The sequence below is a fragment of the Mytilus galloprovincialis genome, chromosome 10 (genome assembly GCF_965363235.1).
Source record: "Mytilus galloprovincialis chromosome 10, xbMytGall1.hap1.1, whole genome shotgun sequence".
Classification (NCBI taxonomy): domain Eukaryota; kingdom Metazoa; phylum Mollusca; class Bivalvia; order Mytilida; family Mytilidae; genus Mytilus; species Mytilus galloprovincialis.
Genome location: NC_134847.1, coordinates 49,430,642 through 49,450,279, shown reverse-complemented (window position 1 = coordinate 49,450,279; position 19,638 = coordinate 49,430,642). Strand labels below are relative to the sequence as shown.

The 19,638-nt window shown below is 33.2% G+C and overlaps 1 protein-coding gene across 1 annotated transcript; it reads right to left on the bottom strand.

Annotated features, from left to right (window-relative positions):
- Positions 1 to 4,119: 4,119 nt before the first annotated feature.
- Positions 4,120 to 17,797, bottom strand: LOC143049508 (uncharacterized). The gene is made up of 5 exons (XM_076223117.1): positions 17,704 to 17,797; positions 16,260 to 16,486; positions 10,030 to 10,168; positions 9,482 to 9,648; positions 4,120 to 4,386 (listed from the first exon to the last, which is right to left on the bottom strand). Exons 1-5 carry the CDS (start codon positions 17,763 to 17,765, stop codon positions 4,142 to 4,144), a joined length of 840 nt encoding a protein of 279 aa, XP_076079232.1. The 5' UTR covers positions 17,766 to 17,797; the 3' UTR covers positions 4,120 to 4,141.
- Positions 17,798 to 19,638: the final 1,841 nt, after the last annotated feature.

Sequence of the window (19,638 nt, the reverse complement as noted above, 5' to 3'; positions counted from 1 at the left end):
ATTTGAATTCAACTATCAATTTCCTTCCCTCCGCATCTTTATATTTTTCAGTAATGTTTATATCTAAATTTGGTTTCACTAAAATTGCTACCCCTTTGGAAACGGAAGTCCTGTTACACCAAAAACTTAACCCTCCCCATTCTTTTTTTCATTCATTTTCGACAAATTTTGTACAATGAGTTTCCTGCAAACATATAAAATCAAAATTCTTTTTCTGACACCATTGAAATAATGCATTTCGTTTTGATTTATCTCCCATACCGTTTGCGTTTAATGAAACTAAACGAATAGACATACTTTATGGGAAAAAATAAATATGTATATTATTGTCTTCAAAATTCTGAATATTTAGTTTGCTATACAGTTCACCGATTTCATTTATGTAATACAACATAATAAAAGTCCAACATATATTCAATATATTTACAACAAATGAATTTGCATGTACACTTACAATGCATTTTTTTTTAGAGTTATCTCCCATACCATATATTTCATATATAATTATTTTTTGCCTCCTTATTTCACCAACAAATACACATATTTGTATCACTAACATAATACAGTTCAATAATTTTCCAAAATATTTACAATAAATGCAAGATTTTGCATACACAATAATAGCATGAATTTTTTTAAAGTTTTTCATTATTTGATAAAAAATTATATTAATATATTATATACATTTTTACACAAAGTTCTCCATAGCTCGTTTAAGAAATGTGCCGGGATAATTTACTTAGAAACAGTTTCTTCCAAAGAAGAGTTTTGTCTTTTTGATTGCTGTTTCTCAGCTGATCCTGGTGTTAAAGCTGAACTTCGAGTTCTCTTTTTACCACTGGGTGTTACGTATTCGCCTAATCTGTCTATGCTCATAAAGTTCTTGACAAGAGAAACAAGTCGTTTTGCTCCTTCTGGGTTGATATGTACCCCGGAAGGGTCATTTTTATCAAACAATGTTTTAATGGGGTTGACACCCATGCCTGGTCGACAGAAATCATCCCAAAGATCGATAAAAGATAGCCTTTGATCTTTTGAACATACCTTTTCCATATACAAATTAACAGAATGACATGTTAAATTACATTTTGTTAAAGTTTGACCTTTGCCCTTTCTTGGCAGTATACTGAATATGCATATATCCGCATTAGGAAACTCTGCTTTAACTTTATTTATAGCATTTGTCATGTTAACGCAAATCAATTTTTATCTGTCATGTTTCTTGTGACGTCGTTTGTACCCAAACAAAAGATGACCTTCGACACATAATTTTTATCAACACTTTTGTCCAGTGAGACTAAAAGTTTGTCAATGTCTTCTGCTGTACTACCAGAAACAGATGCATTGTGTATTCTGTTGTCGGATATCTTGAGACGGCAACAGTTTGATGCACCTAAAATGATTGTATTAGGGGGTAATGGTAAACAATTGTCTTCGTTTTCAGGAACAGATTGTATATAAGCCGAGTGTTTAGTGGTATCGTTGTCAATGTAGACATTCAATTCCTCGATCTGATTTTGTTCCGTAGTTTCTCGTCCCTCCCTAATTTCATGAAAATAGTCCCCGTATTCATTATCTTCGGTTATTTTCTCATTTTGCTCGTCTTTTCTAACGGTTTGTTTATTTCGATTGCAGTTTCGTTTGATGTGACCTTCTTGACCGCATTCGAAACATACGTTATCTGTGTGCGGACAGTCTCGAATAATATGGTCGTGGCTACTTCAACGAAAACAGTATCGCTGTCGTTCTTGTCTTTGTGGTTTCATATCACAACGGTATGAAGGGTGGTCCGTTCGACTACAGTATCGACATTGGGCTCTATTGTTGTCAGCAAAAAGTCGGATTTCAAATCTTCCGAGTTTGGTGATATTGGGGATGGTTGGGACGCAATTTATCAGCTGAATATACCGCGTACCGGTTTCAATGTTAGTACCTCTTATAGTCCCTCTTTTAATTGAGTCTTGGACTACTTCACCGTATTGTCTCATAAATGTACAAATTGAAAGATCACCCAACTCGACAGGTGCATCCTTAATCGTAACATGTGTCACCTCTTTTTCAACATCAACAAATTTGTAATGATAGTTTTTAAGTTCGATACACTTTATTAGTAATAATGTTTTCGATGCCTGATCATCAACAGTTACAATACATTCTCTTTCAGTCAGTTGTATAGCTTTAACCTTTTCTCTGTTTATATATTTTTCCAGTTCGTTTAGAATATCTGTATGTGTGATCCCCTTGATATACTTTGAACTAAAGTGTACTGACTTGTATCTTTGTATTCACTTAGAAATCAGTTTTGACAATTTTGACAGTTTGTTTACTTCATTTTCACTTACTCTTGGACGGAAAAGACCTCTGCAATGAATTTAGGTTATATATCCGACGAAAAGTACAACAAGCAATAGGTTTAAAGATGTTTTTTTTTTTAAATTTAACGGAACTTGCGAAAAACACTACATGTCACATCAAGGGCAGATAACTTCTCCGCATAGTTTTTATTTGATAAATTGTCTGATATATATATTCGAAATTTCTTGAAAAAAAAAATTTTTTTGGAGGAAAGTGGGAAAAAATATAGTGTTTTTTTTTTTCTATCAGGTCTATTGAAAATAAATACAAAAAAAATATATTAATTAAAAACAAATAACAGTTATACAATCCACGTCTCTCCTGTAAAAGATGTATGATTAAAGATAACGAGAAAGCAAAGCAACAACTCAAAATAAACAAAACGTGTACCGGTATGTATTGTGCTAAACAGTTGTTCGGGTTTTTTTGTGTGTAGTTTTCATCATTTTGTTCTCGTATTTTGTTTGTATTGTTTTACAGTGGAAATGAAGACATGCATATCTCTCGTCTGTGGAATAGTAACGTTAAAATTAATAAGATCATTTGGATAAGAAAATATCATGTGCCATGCCGTTGTCAGTTTGTTTTCGATTTATGAGTTTTAAAGTCCCTCTTGTATTTTAGCCCCTCTTTTATGTGGTACACACATGAAATTCAACAGGGTATGCTGCATTTTATTATTACTTATACAAAAGAGGAAGCTAACTATAATTTCTGAGAAACTCACGATTGATTGGACACTTGAAGGCAGCACAACAACGTACATAGACAATAATAGTGCATTGATTTGACGTATCAACGATATAAGGATGAGGCTTAGAAACGGGGAAATGCGAGGCTGTGCTGAGCTTTTTCCCCGTTTCGGGCCGAATCCTTATATCGTTGATATGTCAAGTCAGTGCACTATTATTGTCTCTATACTGCAATCTAAGAAAAACATTTTCAATTGTTGTTTAGTGTGTTAATGTTATTTATTTGATTTAAATACTGGGGAAAATCCCCCTTTAAAAATGCCTCATATCACACAGGCGGAAAAATATACAACACGTTCAAATGTACATTATTACCTGTTGAAAACATCAATCAATGGTGAACGAATTCGTTTGTTTATAGACTAAAATATCAACAATAAACATAAAATATAATGATTTATAGGTTGCATACAAAAAATATCAACAAGTGAAATATGTTTTTCTAAAAATTGTAAAAGAAACAACGCATCGTTGTTTACATTGGAAGCAAGAACAGGTTGTAGAGGTCGTACGAATAATTAAATATAATTTCGACAATTTCTATTTAAATATTCATGAGGAAAGTGATATCAGGTCAGTGACTGTATATGACATAGAAATATACGGTCAACGCATTTTGACTGCTCAAATAGAACGAGTGCAGTATAAAAAATAATAATATGAAGTAGAACATTCTCAGTGACCTTATCGGATTGAGACCAGGTATAGAATCGAATAGTATGTTATCTAAATAGGGACAAAGATATTAATTAAAAATTAATGTTTCACTTTTGATGAACCAACGGCATCGAAGTCTAACATTGTCAACACTTCTTGATATTTTTGTAAATGTATAATTTCCATGCTTACTTTGAATACGATCACTTAAAATGACCATATAGCAATTCAGAATACGAAAAGGACTTACAAAGAGATCCACAAAACAAAGTGTCGAAGTCAGATAATTAATTTAAAAACAAATGTGTCTTTTAGAATTGATCGTATCAAAATGAACGTTTCATATTTAAATTGGTTTACTGGTTTAATATATTTTATTAATCACTACTGAAATAGAAATCTGCATGTCCTGATGTATTTCCTATTTGACATGCCATAGTAACACTATTTTCTATCTCCCATGTTGTAGCATCCACATACGATAACAGAAAGTTTAATGTATTGTTAGGTTGAACATTGCCGACCAAGACCTCTCGATAATACATTGGACTGGTAGGAATAGGAAAAAATAATATCATAGATTTAGAAAAGTTGATTGACCCTTCTTTTGTTATTTTGAAATCTAAAAAAAATAAATATTGATTAAGTATTTTAAAAATGCATGTAAAATCTAAATTATTTAGTGTGTCATGATTAAAGAAGTAATTTTTAGAATATAATAATCATTTAACTTTTAAAAAGGACAAGTTCCACAGAAATCATACGCTAACTTATATCTGACCGGAGACTCGATTTTCTCATTCATAGGGATTGCAGATCGTTCAAAACTTGTAATACTCGGTACGAGTTCTAGCTCGACACTTGTCTATTGTTATGTTTAGTAGAAGCATGTGAACCTACGTGTGTTTTTGGGGTGTTTTTGTTTCCTTTTGGTCTTCTTGGATTGTCTCTTTTATTTGGGGCAGAAGCTATTTCTGCTGTATGATTTGCTCTTAACGGAAAGTTGTTGCCATTGTATTTTATTTTTTTTAATTATGCAGAACTGATTATCTACCTTAGTAGGTTAAGCTAGAGTCATATTTGATAATTACATATTATTTTCTGCATTTGTTAATTGGGTGCTATCGGCTCTCAATATAATATGCTTTGTGAAAATTTAAGACTAAAGATGTAATCGGATAGATCAAATAACGAACATTTGTTAGAAATAATGATTTTAAAATTTAAAAATTACTTAAAGGGGCACTAGCTACGAGAAAAAAAGAATATGATTTCTTTTGGTTTTAATCATTCATAAAGGTAAAATAATGAAATAATTATTCGTTTTTAGCAGCCAATTCGATTCAATTGTGTCAAAGAAATATCGCTGATGAATTATTCTTTTGTAAGTGAGTAATTTGACCTCATTGAATAATTATTCATGTGACCTTCAATTTAACCCATTACCTAGAAATTTGTTACGCATGCATAAGTCATGTCCATTCCTTCCCTTATAAGGAAACGAATGTCATCATAAAAGCGAAACAAAGGTGAATCATTTCGTTGACTGACTCGATTCTAAAAAAAAATCATTCTTAAACAGGTAAAAACGTTTATTAATCATTTAACATGAAATCAAACAGACCTATACAAATTCAATTGCACGATTTTGCAATCTATGTATGTTCATGTTTTTGTTTATATCGGGTTAAGTGACCATCGGCAGTATTCGGATGTCATCTCGATAGTAAATTCGATGGCGTCTAGATTAAAATACATAAGAAATTTTATATATATGATCGATTACCTGCTCTTTTTTTTTACTGTTTTACTCAGACTTATAGTAGTTTGTATATTCGTTTAAGATTTTTATGAATTAAATATGAGAATTCGAGACAAATTGGTGAACATGAATTTGACAGCTAGTGCCCCTAAGGGAGCCAATATTTTCGCTTGTATCAGGTTTAGATGTATTCCAATAAACAAAAATTGTGTTTGCATTAATAATCCTTTTCATTTTTTATACATAAAATAACGTTTAATTATCAAGAAGAAGTTGTATTTATATTACATTATAATTAATTACACTGTGTCTAAACCACACCGGCAAAATTTGTTCGGACTCGATGGTATCTAACATCCGGCACAATGACGGAACATTAATAGATAGAAGAAAGCTAGGTTTCTCCTTATTTTCTTATTTTTTTTATGATATCGAAGGATATATATACATATACAACTATTTTCTATTGTGATATGCAATATTGTCTACAACCGTTCTATATTAACGGAGAAATAAGTAAAAATGCACGTCAAAATGACGAATTGAGTGAACTTTGCCTCGAAATTGTTTAATTTCTCGTTAAATTGTTCACATTGTACGGAAAGAAAGGTACGGGAAGATAGATACTGACACGGAGATTGCAAAACTTGTTTTATGAACATCTCAATACTTGTATTTCTGAGTATGGAACGAAAGAAATGGGTCATGTCAAAATGGACTGGCCGGTTTCGTCAATGTTTACCACCCGGTTTGGTCATAGATTTCACAATACATAACCCGGTTTGGTCAAATAAAAAAAATCATAATCGCATTGCATTATTATTGATAATTTAACTTCAGTGTTAAAAAGGAGTATTTAAAATTGTGACCGGGTCGTTGGGAAACAAGTTCTTTCACAGGACAATGGCTTATTATTGACTAGTATATGATTAGTCTCAGATTCAAATAAATAATAAGCAAACACTAGAATTCCTACTCTTATAGAACACAAATAATTTTAATTTTACTTTGCATTCAAACATTTTTAACAGCAGAATAGATAGAAATGAAGGTTATAACGCAAATTGAGGTTAAAGCTCTCAAATATCCGTTTTCTATATGAATTATGGAAAATAATAAAGTTTAAACTTGAAATTAGAGTTAAACTTTGCGGTCTTAAAAAATCGAAACACACAATTGATATGTGATTTTCTCGTACAATAGGATGGACACCTTTATAAGTAATCTAATCATTCTATGTATGTAATCTTTTCTATGATCGTTAAAAATAATTCTTCTTAAGGATAAACGTTGATGATAAGACAAATGTATATATGCATGCATAATCGACATGGGAAATGAATGTGTATAGGAAGAAAAGGATTACGACTACCATGCATCAAAGGTGGGGTCGGAGGGGGGGGGGGGTGCAATCTATACGTCTTCTAGATTCGCCATTTATCTTATAAAGTGTATACCGAATTAAAATATTGTAAGAAATAAGAAAACAGGGACACCCGAGAAATCGAATTATGTGAGTTTGATTATGTTTATTATAAACATTCTCATTGATATTTTTAAACAAGCGACGACACTAAGTGATTCGAATTCATAGCGTTTTGAACTATTTGTATAAAGCTGCATATGTCAAAAGTTAGAAGGTTTGACTGTAACATATACAAGTATGGAACACAGATCTAACGATTTTTTTTTCAATTTGCCATGTCCATTGCCCTTGCCCTTGACCCCATTTCTATATTATTTTTCCTTTGGCCACAGACCTTCATCATAAATTGAGTTGCGACCATTTAAGCATTTGTGACATGTCAGTGCGTACATGCAAATATAAATAATATGTCTTATTTTATTTATTGAAAAAAACCCGCCAGTGAAGTTGTTTGCTATGTCCGATCCGATTCGTGAAATTTGAAATTTTCAGTTGTTACACATTTTTTTTTTTTCAAATTCAAGAAAGGTGTAATTTTGTTTGGAATTCTTGATTGTTTTTGGCTCACTTGACCCAACAGGAAAAGTTTTTTTTTCATCACTTGGCACCGGTCGACCGTCGTTCATTATCTTTCAATACAATTTTTTACATACATGTTCACATCTAAAATTACTAGGCTGCATTTAACAATCATATGTCTTTTTTAATTATAATTAGGGTATCTAGTTTTAAAAAGTTTACTGTGACACCGCTTGTCAACCAAGATGGTCTTCATGGCTAAGAAATAAACAAGGGGGGGGGGGCATGCAAGTGCATGATGTCAATTATTTAAAAACAGCCGTAGACATAGACAATTCGAAAGGGCCAGATGATTATCTTCAAAATGTTGAGCTCTGACATTTGTCCAATTACTATAAAATTCTCACATTAGTTCTTAAAGGAGTTATTGCACTGCCCTTAAATGACGAATTTGAAGTTCTTTTTGTCAAATTCTATCTATTATTTTCAAACATATATATAAAAGCCATATAGCAAAAATGACGTAGGAAGTCAAGAAGATATACAAATAAATCGACTTGGCCGATATCCTAATAAAACTTATTGACCTTTAATTAAGAGTTTTTTTTTCATTTCATACGTTTTTACACGCCCGTCACAATTTTGACAGGACGTATTATTGTATACATCCGTCCGTCCGTCTGTCCTTCCTTCCATCCGTCCGTTCCTCCATCTATCAGTCATTCTGTCCGTCCGTCCGTCTATCTATCCGTCTATCCTTCTGTCTAGCATAAACATGTTGCACCGTAACTTGAGAACAGCTTATCTAGTTTTTATGAAACTTAACAAAGTTATTTCTTGAAATGGTCAAACGATCTGTAAACTTTTTAGTGAAAATCAAATTAAATCTTTTTTAAGTGACAGAACTTTGTAAGTAAAACAGGAGTGAATTTTTTTTAACATGTCGCGCCATATCTCAAAACGATTTATCATTATTGCATCAAACTTTACACACTTCTTAGTTATATAAATCTGCATACTTTTTGGTGATTTTTTAAATTTTGTTTATTAAGCGTTATTTAGGTTTTCTTTGTAAAAAAAAGGGGGGGGGTGTCACATACTGCGATATATCACAAAACCTATATAAAAAATATCATAATGTTAATGTAAAAAAAAAATAATTAGATATCAGTGTTTGCTATTGAGTATTTATATTCCATTTAAAATTAGTTTGAAGATCAGTGAAATAACGGATAACGGACTTTCATAAGGAAAATGCGTAGTACTATAATTACCTATGTAAATAAATGTAAACTCGCTAAGTTTACTTTATAATAAATATATATTTAAATTCTTTCGAAAGACAATGTTCAGATCCGTGTTAACGTTGCTTTTCATAAATTGTTGGTTTTAAAAAAATATAAAAAAACCGGGTGATATATATAGACGAAACCGGGTGTTGTGTAGTAAACAACAATGACGAAACCGGTGTATTTCAATTTGACATGACCCATTTCTTTCGTTCCATACACAGAAATACAAGTATTGAGATGCTCATAATGACTAGTTTTGCAATCTTTGTGTCAGTATCTATCTTCCCGTACCTTTCTTTCCGTACAATGTGAACAATTTAACGAGAAATTAAACAATTTCGAGGCAAGGTTCACTCAATTCGTCATTTGACATGCATTTTTACTTATTTCTTCGTTAATATAGAACGCTTGTAGAAAATATTGCATATCACAATAGAAAATAGTTGTATATGTATATATATTCTTCGATATCATTAAAAAAATAAAAAAAATAAGGAGAAACCTATCTTTCTTCTGTCTATTGATGTTCCGTCATTGTGCCGGTTGTTAGATACCATCGAGTCCGATCAAATTTTGCCGGTGTGGTTTAGACACAGTGAATTATGTTTCTGTAGGTAAGGGATTTATCCAGTTAATACATTTATTTTTTTAAACCACCATAAAGGCGAATTCCAATAGACTTCATCTCAAGAAAGACGTTTGTACTAAAACAAATTACCCTTCATATCTCCTCCGACATAAGCATCTCCACAGTCTTCTCCGGGCGGACATTTACATCCTCTGGTTGTAATAACAAATCGAATAAGATCTCCACCTACCACAGTCTTCTGGATATCATCGTACGAACTGAGATGTTTTGGGACAGCAGGTTCGTGTGCCCAAAAACTACAAAATACACTATGCGCTATCATTGCAGGTAATACATGATGACACAAGACAGTAATCACGCACAATGTCAACGTGTTAAAAAATTCTGTGTTTGAAAGGGACTTATAGTAAAACTTAACGGTCCAATCACGATGACCCTTCAAGTGTCTTTTTAAACATGTTGCAATGATAAAATAATTAAATGGCCACATGCAGATAACAAACATTCGGTACTTTTTTTCGAACAAATAGTATGAATATAAACTGACATTCCGTTACCAGTTGGGCACTTGCAGATAACAAAAACTCAACAGAATTTTTAATCTTATAGTAGAAGTAAAAACATCGGATAACGAACTTTTAATGGTATTGTAAAAGAAAATTATTGTTTTAACTTACTTTCCATTACCAATGGGCCATTTGCAGATAAATCCCTTTATGTTGTCAGTGTTGTTAGCAAAGAAACCTGGTTTGCCATACATCATAAGTAAAGTATCTTCTATTATATACATAGAATACAGGTCTACAGTTAATACTCCTGTGAAAACAGTAAAAAGAAAATAATCTTTATTGTAATGTAAACATAATTAGTGTATTAAAAAGACAAAAAAAAACATTATTTAGCCAAAAAGTAAAAATTCTAAAAAAATAAATAACACATGGAAAAAAATACAAGAATTCTGCCCTCAGTTCGAATAAAGGAACCAATGTTTTCAACATGTTCCATGATAAAGGGGTTATGTTCTGGGGTAAGAACCATGATAGAGGGGTTATGTTCTGGGGTGAGAACCATGATAGAGGGGTTATGTTCTGGGGTAAGAACCATGATAGAGGGGTTTTGTTCTGGGGTAAGAACCATGATAGAGGGGTTATGTTCTGGGGTAAGAACCATGAAAAAGGGGTTTTGTTCTGGGGTAAGAACCATGATAGAGGGGTAATGTTCTGGGGTAAGAACCATGATAAAGGGGTTTTGTTCTGGGGTAAGAACCATGCTAGAGGGGTTATGTTCTGGGGTAAGAACCATGATAGAGGGGTTATGTTCTGGGGTAAGAACCATAACACTATGGGAAGATAAACAATTTTAAAATAAATAACTCCTTAGTTTTGTGTTAATTTTACGTTCAAGGAGGAAGACATTTTTATCCTCGAGCAAGTGGCACAGTTTACATATTCTAACCTTTCTATGAATTTTAAAATATCGACCTTATTCTATTTCTTAGTTATGCTCAACTTCGTGAAACATTTTCTTATAGAAAGGTCATTGGAAGCTAAATAAGGTTCCCTACCCAAGTTAAGTTTTTAGTTTTTATAAAGAAACAGTTTACTATTTTCATCATAACGGTTTTTTCATATTTTGAAACATATTTTGAAATTTCCTTTAAATTCGATTTATTTCATTCAAATCCTTACAATTTTTTACTCTATCTAAAAAGGTCTGGGTTGGATTAAATACTCTTTGAATATATGTCTACCAAGAATAATCACCACGGGGGTCAATCAGTCTTGACAATATCAATACTTCTTTGGATAAAGGATTTATATTTTCTGTAATATTCTCTGGGGCCATATATTGCGTTAATAAGAATTACAAACAAAGAGGCAGCGTGTTCATTTGTATTCCACACGAATAATAATACAAATAATATATGGGGTTTACATAAATCATATCAGACTGATACCAAAGGGAAGTAACTCAACGAACGTAAATCAAAGTACGTAAAGTACTATATAAGAATAATGATACATCTCCCTTCTCAACACAAATAAAAATAAAATAAAATGCACAAGCTATACAAATACAATAGACAAATTCAAATTAATGTTCCAATATAAAGTCAGTGTTCAATAATTGTCCTTGCATAATAAAGTTCATTACACAAGCATAAAAGACTCAAAATGCATGTATACACCATATATGAATTAGAAATATATATACAGGAAGTTACATTGATTCAATGATTTTAGGCTTTACTATACGTCCCGATCTTGTAATGTATAAACCATCAGAAGGAATTTGTTGGGTTTCTGTAGTTTCTGTATCGCTCGTAATTTGGGGCGAGTTATTTATGTTCGAAGTAGGTTCGGCTAATTCAGGGGGAGTTAGGTTGCACTGCGGTTCGTAACGAACAGGGGGTACAATTGTGTCATTTTCAACAGTAGTAAGGGGTACTTCCACTCTGGTTCTTATTATATGACGTCTATTGCGTCTATAAATACCACCATCTTGACTTTCTACAATGTAAGACCTACTAGCAGGGTGTTGACTAGAGATAATAGCAGGTTTCCAGAGTCCATTACTTCCCCTTATTCTGACAGAATCTCTGGAAATTAATGATTTTAATGGTTTTGAGCCGTTGTCATAGTACTTTTTCTGATAAGACTTTTTACAATCAATTTTATTCTGAACTTCGTTATAAATAGGTGTTTTTGGTACAAGTATCTCTAGAGTGGTAAGTAGAACTGATCTGAGTGTTCTGCACATCAGTAACTGGGAAGGGGTATATCCGATATCCAAAGGAGTTGTGCGATACTCCAAGAGAGCTACATATGGGTCTTTACCATCCTATTTACATTTATTAAACATATTTTTACAGTTTGTACCGTTTTCTCTACCAACCCATTAGATTGAGGGCAATGGGGACTGGATGTAACATGTTTAAAATCCCATTTTTTCGCAAACTCACTAAACTCTTGGGACGAATACTGAGGACCATTGTCAGAAACAACGGTCTCAGGGATGCCAAATGTACCCTTCAACTTATTAATGACAGTTGTACTTGTAGTACCATGTAGTTTATGGACTTCTAAATAGAGACTATAATAATCAACTATTACAATGTAATCGGCATTATTCCAATAAAAAAGATCAGTTGCTACAACTTGCCAAGGATATTGAGGAATTTTGTGCGGTTCTAATGGTTCTTTAGCATTAGAATTTCTACATTCCAAACAAACTGAACACTTTAACACCATGTCCGAGATATCCAATGACATTTAGGTCAAAACAGAACATCACGAGCTCTGCGAATACATTCCTCTACTCCCATGTGCCCAGTGTGAACTTTGTCCAACATGAGGGCCCTCAAACTAGTTGGAATAACAATTTTGTGTCCCTTAAAAATAATACCACTATTCACAGAAAGTTCAAGTCTATGGTTCCAAAATTCGAAAATTTGTGTAGGGCATTCACTACGAGATTGTGGCCAACCTTCAAGAATTACAGATTTTAAAATATCAAACTGGGGGTCTGACAACGTGGCCTTTTCGATTTCCTCTAGCTTTCTATCACTAATCGGTAGACTAGAAAACATCATGTGAACTTGTGCCTCAAAACTATCAGAAAAACCAGGGTAAGTGTCCGATAGAAATTTGCGCGACAGGGTATCAGCCACAGGGATACATTTTCCGGGCAAATGTACAACATCGAGTTCATAACGCTGTAACCGTAAAATCATGCGTTGCAATCTTGCGGGGGCGTCTAATAATTATTTCTTCATAATTGAAACTAGCGGTTTATGATCCGTTTCAACCCTGATACTACGACCATAAATGTATTGGTGAAATCTGGTACACCCAAAAACAATTGCGTCCATTTCTTTTTCTATCTGTGCGTAATTTATTTCTGATGTTGTTGAGGATTTTGAAGCGTAAGCTACCGGTTTGTCGTCTTGCAGTAAGACTGCGCCTAGACCGTATTTGGATGCGCCAACTTGTAAAGTAAAGTCTTTGGTTGTGTCATAATAAGAAAGAATCGGACCGGGTGACCTCGTCAAAATCTTCTTGACCTTTTGAAATGCCGCGATTTGAGGTTCGTCCCATGCAAATTCAACATCTTTATTCAATATGGCTCGCATTGGGCTAGTGATTTCCGCTAAGTTGGGCGCAAATTTTGAAAGATAATTGACCATACCCAATATAGTCTGCACTTCAGCTTTGTTAGAAAGGGGTGGCATATATCCGAGATAGCCTGGACCTTGTGAGGATCTGCCAGTAGACCAGATGAGGTTATAACATGGCCAAAATATGTAACCTCGGTGACCCCAACCTTTAATTTATCATCGTTAAGTTTCATGTCTTTTTCGCGAGAGATCTGTAATACTCGCCGCAGGTTTGAATCATGTTCTTCCCGGGTTGATCCGTAAACCAGTATGTCGTCGACGATCGCGACCACACCGTCAAGTTCTGCGTAGCACTCGTCAATATTCGCTTGAAAAAGGTCTTGTGAGCAATTGAGACCAAATGGCAAACGCTTGAAACGATAACGACCGTAGGGTGTATTAAAGGTAGTAAAATATGAAGACGGCTCGTGAAGACTAATGGTCCAATAATCTGATCGGACATCAAGTTAGTAAAATAATGAGCGTTCGATAATTGAGGCAGAATATCCTCTAATGTTTGCATCGGATAGTGCAGACGCTGAATCGCAGAGTTCAGATCTTTCGGGTCTAGGCATACCCTTAGCTTACCATTAGGTTTTTCGACAACGACAAGGGAATTAACCCAAGGTGTGGGGCCGTTTACTTTACAAATAATGTCCGCGTTCACCATGCGATCTAATTTTTAAACGACCACGTAACGCTACAGGAACGCGCCGTGTGGGTGTACAACTGGGGGTACCTCCGATTCAATGTGTATTGTTGCTTCGCCTGAAACAAGACCGACACCTTTGAAAATATCTGAATAATCTTTTAACACTGACGACTTAGTCATTGGGTCAGAGTCAGAAGTACATGTAGTTTTAGTGCTGTATACCAATTTTATCATATCATAATCCAAGCAAGACTGTAAGCCTAATATTGGTGGGGAATTAGTATCTAGACAGTAGAATTCTAACTTACTATTAACATAACCATGTTCACAAGGGAGGCAACAGACGCCAAGTGAGGGCATGGCATTACCATTATAAGCAGTCAAGATACGAGGGGACTTTTTGAGAGTGCCATTGAATTTGAGACTTTCAAATATATGTTTAGGCAAAATATTCACTTGAGAACCAGTGTCAAGCTTAAACTTAATTGGCTTTGAACAAACATTAATTGTAGCAAAAGCTTGATCTCTCTTTACCTTATCCTTATCATTAATGAAGTTATTATGTTCATTTATACAATCAATAAAAAAAACTCTTGGTCACTGTCACTATCTGTGTCTAGCACTACTTCGTCTACCCTTTGTTTGGATCTGCATACTTGGGCAAAATGATTCCACTTTTGGCAACTGTTGTACTTCTTTCCCTTCACCGGACATTCTTCGTGTTTGGAGTGTCTTCTCCCACAATTTCCACATCCTTGCTGTGAAGAATAACGATGGGGTTCGACTTTAACTCGATCTTGGTTGACTGGACCCGTCCTAGACGTATTGTGGTTCTTCCTAGATGAGGCACTGTTATACTGCAAGTGTCTCGGAAGATTTAATTCGTGTACGACTGTAGACGGTTCTAAATTTTTCATCTCCTTTAGTTGTCCTTGACTATACTCAAATGCCTGCGCGATCTGAATAGCTTTTTCCAATGTAAATGTGTCACCTTCGTTTAAAAGTTTTTCCTTCACTTTAGGCGAACTTGTCCCGAAATAAGACTGTTTCTGATCATCTCGTCAGTGTCCTTAAAATTACAGTCTTTAGCAATGAGCTTCAGTCGAGTAATAAACTGCTCAACAGTGTCACTACTTTGTGTTTCATGTCTAAATTTACACCTTGCAAGTAAAGAGTTCTGCTTTGGTTGAACATATGTAAGAAACTTGTCAAAATGGACAGAAAGTTTCTTTGCATCGTTTTCACTTAATTGCCATGTGTTATAAATATCTCTTCCTTTTTCACCAACCCACAATAGTAGATAAGTAATTTTTACCTTCTCGTCTTTTTCGGCGAGCGGTCCATCGAGGATAAGTCCCACGTGTTGTTTAAATTTTTTCCAAGTATCAACTAGATTTGTTGAATCCCAGTTCATCAGAGGCTGTGGTACTCCGTTGAGATCCATTTCCCGTATTTATCTGACACCATGTAATATTCTCTGGGGCCGTATATGGCGATAATAAGAATTACAAACAAAGAGGCAGCGTGTTCATTTGTATTCCACACGAATAATAATACAAATGATATATGGGGTTTACATAAATCATATCAGACTGATACCAAAGGGAAGTAACTCAACGAACGTAAATCAAAGTACGTAAAGTACTATATAAGAATAATGTTACATTTTCAGAATTCAGTCTTCCTAGATAAGATAGAGTATACAAAAATAATAATAAACTGTTCAAGGGAAAGATTACCTAATTCTAATTGGACTGATAAAATTATATGCAAAGTGGATATATGATGCAGTTGTTCTTATGGCCCGCAAATTTTTTTAGGGGGCTATGGGGTGGCTATTTGATGTCCAGTTGCAATATAAATGGATTTTGTAAGTCAGGAGCATGTTAATAAAAATTCTACTTTCACTAATTCACACGGACATTTGTTATAGTACATCGTTGAATAAGGTGCTTTGTACTTGAAATTCATAAAAGAACTTCGTTTTCAAAACAATGATACTATAATAACAATAATATTATATTGATGTGTATTTTTAAAATGTTAAATGCATGTGTGTTATCTAAGCATCATAATTAATATATCTATATTTTACAAACCTTTTATGTCATATTCAACTACTTCGTGGTTAAAAATCAGCTGTACAGCATCACCTTCTGAACTCTTTGAAGTCAAAAAGAAGTTGACTTCGCCACCAAATATTGGTAAGTCAGCAGCAGCAGTAGATGAAATTGGTTGGCAGGTTGTTGTATTGAAAAAATATGACACACGTGATCCATTTGTTAGATATGACACCAGGGAATCATAGGTATGTATTGGTATTTTTCTGGTATAAAATAGAACAAATCATAGATAAATATTGGTATTTATTTTATATGAAATAGAACGAAGTATTTATTGGTGATATTTTTTCTGATATCTTATAACATGCATAGACCAATAATCTTTTGTGGAGCATGGTTTTTAATTGATAAACTGTCTTATATTCAATTTTCATCGAAAGCTAATATTTATCTGAAGGAAAGGGAATAAAGATAGTTGTGTTTCTATCATGTCTATTGAAAATAAGTACAAAATAAATACAGTGATTAAAAAAATATTGGTCCTGTTAGATCATCGAACAAAAATTTTGGTTTTGATAGTAGTTGAAGTAAAAAGTTGTGATCCGAGTAATAAAACCCATGTCTCTCTTGCAAAAGATGAATAATCGCAGCTAATGAGACTACAAAGCACAAAACACACAAAAGGTAAAACGTGTATTAATCATGCTAAACAGTTTAAATGATGTTTTTTAAGATTGTTTTGGGGTAGTAATTTTGTTTCGTTTTTTATTTTTAATTTTTTTTCTGGTATTTTATTTGTATTATTTTATTGTGAAAATGAAGACTTACAAATCTCTCATCTAATAAATAGTAACGTTAAGATTAATAAGATAATTGGGTAAAGACTTGAATAAATATTTTAGAATCCTTATGATATAAAACTACTTAGCCAAATTGCTTTCTATGCCAAATTGTGCAATTCTAAACATAAATGGTTATTTGTCTTAAGATCAAACAAAGAGGCAGGCATTCCATTTCAAAACTATATATATATACCTTATCCTGACTTATGCTGAAGAAATCAACATACCTTTTTAAAATTGCATATCAGTGCGTACTGCATGGTTCCCGGAAGTTTGATAGTACAAAAACAGGTTTTTATGATCTGAACAACAGGGTAAATGTGCCCTCCTAATATTTTTTTTATATTCATATATAAGAAACTTTCAACAAGGGTTCTGTAGTTATCCCATACCCCTTAGATTTTATTCGATACCAAAACTATCCAAATAATTTGCATATTGACAAAGATACAGCTATGCGTAGGACCTATTTTGTTTAAAATAAAACCTACGTTATATTGTGTTGTCTGATCAGGCCAGAATTGGTGCTTCCATTCCTCTAAGTTATATACCACACATACGAACAGCAACAGTGTATACGGGATTAAAAAAGCATGTGTGCAAAAGAGGAAAACAACTGAAATTTCTAAATAACTCACGCTTGATTGGACACCTGGAGGCAACACAACAAAGTGAAAAATAATAATATGATGTAGAACATTCTCAGTGACCTTATCGGATTTAAACCAGGTATAGTCTGATGAATTCAATAATACTTTATCTATGTTGGGTTAAAGATATCAGTAGCAATGTCCCACTTCTGGTGAACCAAATGTCATGTTAAGAAATTATTTTTCCTTTATGAAATAAAAATTAATATAACAAGAGTGCACACGCTGAAATGTCTCGCGTTCTTTACTAATCATTGATATCATGTTGAAAGTTCTAAATATATAAACTTAACATGATATAGAAAATTATGTTAAGGTCATATTAACCAAACAAGAAATACATTGACACCTGACAATCATTCAATACACCTAAATATAGTTGACCTATTGCTTATAGTTTTCAAGAAAAAGACTAACAAAGAAAACGAAACATTGACCATGGACCATGAAAATGAGGTAACGGTCAGATGAATCATGCCAGACAGAAATGTACAGCTTTCAATTCTTCCATACATTAAATATAGTTGACCTATTGCTTATTGTTTAAGAAAAACCAAAACACAAAAACTTAACACTGGGCAATGAATCGTTAAAATGAGGTCAAGGTCAATTGAAACCTGCGAGACTGACATGTAAATCATAAAATATGTCCATACACCAAATATAGTTGTATATAGTATAAGAAAGAAAAAACTATATTTTATACCACTGAACCATGAAAATGAGGGCAAGGTCAGATGACACCTGCAAGCTAGACATGTACACCCTACAGTCCTTCCATACACCGAATATACTAGAACTATTGCTTATAGTATCTGAGATATGGATTTGACCACTAAAATTTAACCTTGTTCACTGATTCATTAAAGGAGGTCGAGGTCAAGTGAAAACTGTCTGACGAGCATGAAGACCTTGCAAGGTACGCACATACCAAATATAGTTATCCTAGCTATTACTCATAATTAGAGGGAAATTCACATTACAACCAGGTGCTCCGCAGGGCGCAGCTTTATACGACCGCAGAGGTCGAACCCTGAACAGTTGGGGCAAGTATGGACAAAACATTCAAGCGTAATACAACTCTGAATTTGGATTGTGATCAAATTTTTGACATTACATGTTTTTTTTTTTACACAAAACAAATGTCAAGATTTTACAAATCAATTAAAGATTTCTTCTTCAAACTTTTTAAATCTAAAATTAAATAGTTGACACAGCATAGGTTTCTGACACAGAATTAATGTGATCTAATGAACTTAAAAGTTGGTTTTTTTTTGTTTTGCCTTTGAGCAATTCACTATGCTGCTGAATATTCATCCTCTCAAAAAAATGTTTGAAGAAATTTTCATTTTATTTATGAAATCTGAAATGAGAAAAATTTAAACCCCCCCCCCTTTTTTTCACATCCCCGTTTCCCTTTTTCCAAAACTGATATCAATTCAAATTTCTAATGGAGTTTGCAACAATAACTACTCTTTTAAATACATCATAAAATATTAAAATGTAAAATAAAGTGCTTGTTATCACTGAATGGTAAAGATTGGTTGGTAGTAAAAGTGAATATACATTGTTTATTGTATAAAACAATAAAAAAAACTTCATCAGCAACATTTTATATTGGCAAATTTCCAATGAAGTTATTTACATAAAGTTATTGGCAAATAAAAATAGAAAATGACATCATAGTCATGTCTGGCAAATGTCCAACATACATTATCTAAAAACATTTTAGATAAGATAAGGAAAAAAAGCTTCATCAGCAACATTCTATATTGGCAAATTTCCAATGAAGTTATTTACATAAAGTTATTGGCAAATAAAAATAGAAAATGACATCATAGTCATGTCTGGCAAATTTCCAACATATATTATCAACTACTATTCTATACAAAGAAAGATAACTCCAATTGAAAATTAATTGCT

What these genes read in the sequence shown, in the direction of transcription:
- LOC143049508 (XM_076223117.1), bottom strand. Translation starts at nt 17,765, where the DNA reads ATGTTCTACATCATATTATTATTTTTCACTTTGTTGTGTTGCCTCCAG. An exon ending in CTCCAGGTGTCCAATCAAGC is followed by an intron (nt 16,487 to 17,703) that starts GTGAGTTATTTA and finishes ATTTTATACCAG; the next exon opens with AAAAATACCAATACATACCT. An exon ending in AGTTGAATATGACATAAAAG is followed by an intron (nt 10,169 to 16,259) that starts GTTTGTAAAATA and finishes CTGTTTTCACAG; the next exon opens with GAGTATTAACTGTAGACCTG.